General features: G+C 40.4%; 2 protein-coding genes across 3 annotated transcripts in view; one reads left to right on the top strand and one right to left on the bottom strand.

The window, feature by feature from the left end:
- Nucleotides 1–1,415: 1,415 nt before the first annotated feature.
- On the bottom strand, nucleotides 1,416–3,203 carry bri3bp (bri3 binding protein). The gene is made up of 3 exons (XM_073466987.1): nucleotides 2,913–3,203; nucleotides 1,992–2,094; nucleotides 1,416–1,852 (listed from the first exon to the last, which is right to left on the bottom strand). Exons 1-3 carry the CDS (start codon nucleotides 3,087–3,089, stop codon nucleotides 1,431–1,433), a joined length of 702 nt encoding a protein of 233 aa, XP_073323088.1. The 5' UTR covers nucleotides 3,090–3,203; the 3' UTR covers nucleotides 1,416–1,430.
- Nucleotides 3,204–5,180: 1,977 nt separating this feature from the next.
- The window catches only part of stpg2 (sperm-tail PG-rich repeat containing 2), a 53,222-nt gene continuing 52,402 nt past the window's right edge, over nucleotides 5,181–6,000 (top strand). For both annotated transcript variants that reach the window (XM_073466921.1, XM_073466920.1), the window contains exon 1: nucleotides 5,181–5,444. In XM_073466921.1, coding sequence (XP_073323022.1) covers nucleotides 5,342–5,444 — 103 coding nt within the window. In that variant the 5' untranslated portion in view covers nucleotides 5,181–5,341. The remainder of the gene's footprint in view (nucleotides 5,445–6,000) is intronic.

The following is a 6,000-nucleotide window of genomic DNA, read 5'->3' as shown; positions in this document are numbered from 1 at the left end:
CCTTTTTAAAGTGTGTATTTTTGCCACAGGATTAAAGGCACTAGACCTAATTTAATCTGTTATCAAGTTGAAAATCGATTCCTAAAAATTCACAAACAATTCTCAACCAAACAGATAGTAGTAAGACATACTTCAAGCCAGTGTGATGCGACTAAAAACTAAGTTATTTTTTCTAACTCCCTATTGTGGTTTAGTAGTTTGTGCATTCACACATTTTAATGTTAAAAATGTTTTATCCCAATTTAAACTTTAGACCCACTAGCTGCAGGTTCAAATTCCTATGATGATCCATGCTAGTATCAAAACGATGAATGAAAGGCTGGATTTGATCGTATTCAACCTTTGCAATTTCAACATGATTCAAGAACAATGTGCGCCCATTTATCAATAAGTATTGTACGTTACGGAGACAGATTTCAAACCGTATCAAACTGTGAAGTGACTCAAAGAGACCAAGACATGATTTTAATAAACTTGCTATCTCTTTTCTAAATTCTATATGTGTGTTGGTTGAGTCCCTGAGATATTGCTGCCGGTCTACATGTTCTTCTAATTTGATGGGGACTTTTTGATACAGTGCTTTTCGTTTCACAAGCTTGAAATACACATACACACATTTGAGTTGGTCACCCAGATGCTCATGCTCCCATACACAAACACACAATGAAAAAGAGGTCCTGATGTCAAACTATTGCCACTATGGAACGGTGACTTCATGAAAATAAAAACTAGATCTACATGAATTCAACAGTTTGGATGGAAAATGGAATAAATAAATCTTACAATGAACAACTATTTAACATCTTGCTGATTTTTACATATTAGAAATACAATGTTTGTATCGGTCCCCTGCATCAGACCCCCAACCCCTTCTCCTGCTTCAATAGTTTCAAAAAGGGGAAAAAAGTTTGTGGACAAACCTGTGAAAGAATCGTAGCCCCCAGGTTATTCACAAGGATAGAAATAAACAAAAGATACATCAAATATGCTTATTCATTTAGCGCAAGCATTGACGATGCTTATCCAAACACCAAAAATTCAAGCCCCAACTTGGGAGTTTCTCAAAAGTAGCTAAGGTGTAGAGCATTTAGAAAACCATGGACATCTCTCTGATAACTTCCTCACAGATGTAGCAAAAACCTTTCAAAGCCTTGAGACAAAAAGAAAAAGAAAAACTGTTGTTTGGTTGATTTGCGTAAGCTCAAAGTCAACTGTCCACACCTCTGAGGATTTTTAGGTGCTCTGTAACTAAAATCAACTCAAGCAGTTAAAATACTGTTTTCAAATCTAGCTTTGTCCCCCATCTGACCATAGAGTTGTAAATACCCAGTAGTTGCATTGCTGCAGATTTGAACAGGAAACAGCACACTGACATCAGCTGCAGCTGGTTCTACATCATCCCCTCCCTCCCCCCCCATCCTCATCGCCCCCTACTGCTCGCCAGTGCGCTCCAGGCCGTCTATGACGCGGCTCAGCCTGATGTTAAGCAGCCTGATCTGAGTGTCCAGGTGGTCGATTTTCTCTTCCAATGAACCTGCCCCGCCTCCCCGACGCCAGTATGCTCCCACAGGCCCTGTCATGAAATATACCGCCATGATGAAGCACAGCGGCAGCACCGCGCGCTCAGGGTCACCCTCAAACTTCTGCAGGATGTAGAGGCAGGACAGGGCGAAGAGTGTGACACGTGCTAGCCAGAAGAAGCGGCCGAACACAGCGTGCAGCAGGTAAAAGAAACCCCCCAGGAACATGGAGAGGAACCAGTAGGCCAAGAGTACAGCGGCAACCAGGAGAAGGGCACGTGCTGGAGAGTTGGTGAGAGATGTGGGGCTGAAGTAGTGGCTGAGGTTTGTGGCTACAAAGGAAAGAAAGAAAGAAAGAAAGATGAGATAAAAAAAGATAACACCATACAAAAATGTACCTCTTACAACATTTCCCTCTCCCTGCACATCATCTTTCTTTGCTAGCAATGTCATAATAAATTTAAAACTTACAGTCAATGCCCATCACATCCAGCAAATCTGACCAGATCTTCCAGATGGTATCGAGAAAAGAGTCCACTCCATGGACAAACCGCTCTGTCGTTTTGGAGAAAAACTACACAACCAAAAAAGGCAGAGAGAAAAAATAAACAGATTATCATCACATAAAATTATTTTAGTTTAGACCGAGTGTATACACAGAAGACTCATTCAGAATATTGTAATGGAAACAAACATACAGTGAAAACCTACAGTAAAAAGAAAGAAAATGTCTAACATCAGTTTATGCAATTTTAATAACAATTATTTGCCCCACCACAAAGGTCTATAAGTTAAAACCACTTCCCCCCCATACGGAAATAGCTAAATCTGCTCTGTGCATAATCACGTGTGTGACATATGTCACTTTAGATTGTATTGGCGGCTACAAGCAGGAAATAACATTAGATTTCAAAATGCAGGAAGTGCATGTGGAGCAATGAGAGCATACAGGCTTATGTGTTTCCTGAGCAGGGGGTAAGCTTTCTAATAATATGAAGATGAAATGAGGAAGCAGCTCTTGTGGCCTGGACCGATGGGGGCTACATGTCATCTGGACGGTGACACCAGATGCACTTGCTGATGGACTCGGTCCAATGAATGACAATACTGGTTACACGACAAAACAACCGATTTTAAGCGTTACAGCCTGGAAACATGTCTCGTTGCTCGGTGCACGGCAGCGCGCCGTCACCTGACAGCCTCTACAGATGAAGAAAACACTGGATAAAGGCTAATTTTTCAAAATGGCATCCGTGAAATTGTTGGCCAGGCCCGAGCGCGCTTATTTCCTGTTCTCCATTCTCACACCACAAAACCCGCCCTTAGCTGTCAGCTTCTAGCAGCCAGAGCCTGTGCGAGCTGTTACCTTGATAATACATGTCCAACACTGACCTTGTATAACCCTCTGATGTTGTCCTCCCCGAAAACACTGCTCAGAGTCTGGTAGATGCCATTAGCTGCCCGTCGGAAGCTGTTCTGGGTGCTGGTCCTGCTCCTGGCCGCCTCGGTTGTGCACAAAAAACACGCGGAAAGCACCAAGAAAACCACGAAAAACCTGATTCCCTTCATGGCACCGATGTTCAGCGATGTCGAGCAGAAACGTGTATCAAAAATAGTTCAGTAAAACGCGAGTTAAAACAGGTAGCTAGCTGCCTAATGTGATGCCTTGCTGGGGTCCGACTGACTGTGCTGATGGTGGTGGTGATAACCCGTGTTGCCTTCACGAACACTCGTACACCTGCCACTCCCCCGCGCTTGAATTGGCTTACCGAAATTAATACAGGAACATGTGCGGAAGGCAGTCGACTGGTGTTTGCTGCTTCATCTTATCGGTCAGACGACAATCAGACAATCACTGTACTGGGCATTGTGGAGAGTAAATATCCTGATTGGTGTTTGAATTGGTTTATGGGAAAAAGACACTAACTTTGCATGTCTCCTTTAAGCAAAAAAAAAAAAAAATGACTGTCACTTGCATAAAGCACTCATACGCATAAGTCAGACCACTAAATTAATAAACAGACATCTATTACATGTATTTATTCAATTAATTACCTTTTAAAACGCTTATACTGGTGTAATGCCTCTGTGGTTGCTACATTTACGATGACAAGTGAAAGCATCATTTGTGTGGCAGGACAGACCAGTCTGAAGCTCGCTGCTGTCCTCCAGTGGTGAAGACAGTTATGGATACCTGAACTTTTTGTTTTCACCTTTCAAATAAATGCTGCTTTTTAAAAAGTATCTTGATTGTGTGTTTCTCTTAAGAAAAGAGAACATTGATGGCAAGAAAATTAGCGCATTCGATGCAGATATTCATACAACAAATAAATTAAAAATGGCAAAAAAGTTGGCTTGCAACCATATCCCTTACAAGAGACAACGATCACATTTTGTGCTATAATATAGCCAACATCTTAATGACATTTTCAGATGTATAAGCACTACTTTTGTCCTCTGTTCTGGTCTGGCAAGTTTAAGATAATGGGATATCACTTTGAGCATATGGTTGACTGATTAATGTATTATCCTGTATTTGATTGATGGGCATTTTATAGTATCCCTGTAACACTAATAATTGTAATTTAGCAACAGTAATCATGTCATTATTAAAATGTAATATTTCTTGTTTTTGTATTATTGTTTGTGCTGTGTTATTGCATGACTAACTGTTCCTCCTGGGAATTATTAACATTTGTCAAATGAAATACAATCATGCAGACCAGGCATCCTGCTTATGAAACATGACAGGAAACTCAGTAAGATACAGTTTACTGCTGTTCCAGTCTAGGCACTTGTTACTGGGATTCCCCTGAGTTCTCATTATCCAAATCTTGACTGCATTGTTGGGCAGACTAATGGTGCAGAAGGAAGTAGGTCAAGACTGCAAATAATGATAACAACAGTGGTGACAAGAGTAGTGCAATAAAGCCAAATGTAGAAACAGGTGTTTTTTACTCCAGAAACAGGGCAAGCAGTGTTTGTTTACTCCTAGGAGCATGAGTATTCTAGTAGTCTCTTTAAATGAGCATTAACTGGCCCAATTTAGAGGAAGATTAGTGGTTAAATGGTTGGGATCACCCACTAGATGGTAGAATTGCACTATGGCGGCACCTTGACAACAATAACCATCTGATACACATGAGATGAATGCATATTAGCCTATACTGTAAGACATTTTGAGGAAAGTGTAAATTTATTCTACTATAATTTCACAAACATGCAAGCAAAATGAATGGTGCTAATAATGGCGACACAATTTATTAGTTAGAATTAATGAGATGATAATACAAACTCAGAAATATTTTTTTTTTTTCCAGAACTGAATAAACAATCAGTTCTCAGAGGAGAATAGGGTGGCCTGAAGATGGATAAATGAATATAAACAAAGTAAAACAGTATGAAATTGTGTCTTTAAGGTCAGTTTGTTTGCTTGAAGTTTGTTCAGGCATAAAAAAAAAATCAGTCAGTGCAGATCTGTCTCTTCTGATTATAATTTCTTCCCCAAAAACTACATAGTGCACCTTTAATGCTGGCCTTACCTCCCATCATATCTTTATAGGTCTCTTGCTTTTTGTGCGTCTGTTTTCTGACGCCAGTCGCTATAATGACGTGGTATCCAAGCAACGACGCACGCACGGTAACGCAGAGCGCCGACAACACCTGCTGAAAGGAGAGAGCAGTGACGGAAAGTTTTAACCTTAAAAATGTAATAAAGTAAGAGCTAAGATAACTTCAGTGCTGTTTTTGGCCGACTCAAGCAGGTTTGTGTGCTGTTCGCATGAAGTAAAGTTGAGCCACCAGGCGGGGTGAGTCAAAAAATGTATGACCGAGCTCCGAGAGTGATCTTCAAGCCAACAACCGGCACCTCATCTTCAGTTGGCCCCGGGTCGTATGATGTCTGCCGTGAATCTAAAACATCAGGTAGGGGTTAGCTTCAGGTAGTCAGACTTAGTTTAGACTTACTGTAGGTGAACAACTTCAGTGCCCCTCGAGAAATACACTTGCTTCTTCTTTTATCTCCTGACAAAACGTAAGTTGGGTGAAAATGTAGCATCAACGGTTGTTAGCTACATTTGTTGAAACGTCACCTAGCTAGCTGTTTGTCAAAAAATGCTAATGCTAACATTACCCAGAAACAGCAAGTAACGCAAATTTTAGTAACGTTACTTTACAGTGATGACGTGGAAATGTAATCTGTTTATAATTAGAAAGATGACACAACATTGAACCTTAGCCCACATAGTAGGCGGTGATGGAATGTAACTAAGTACATTTACTCAACTATAGGATTTGAGTACAATTTTGAGGTAATCATACTAATAGTAATTGAGTATTTCCATTTTCTGCTACTTTATACTTCTACTCCACTTCATTTTGGAGGCAAACGTAGTGGCTACTTTTTTATTTCACTTCATTTTTTGATTAGTTACTAAATACTTTGCATATTACATGCTGCATCAGAGCTAATGTAGCACGT

This window comes from Pagrus major, chromosome 5 (genome assembly GCF_040436345.1).
Source record: "Pagrus major chromosome 5, Pma_NU_1.0".
Taxonomy (NCBI): domain Eukaryota; kingdom Metazoa; phylum Chordata; class Actinopteri; order Spariformes; family Sparidae; genus Pagrus; species Pagrus major.
Note: the sequence above shows the minus strand (reverse complement) of the source record. Positions and strands in the feature narration are given on the sequence as shown.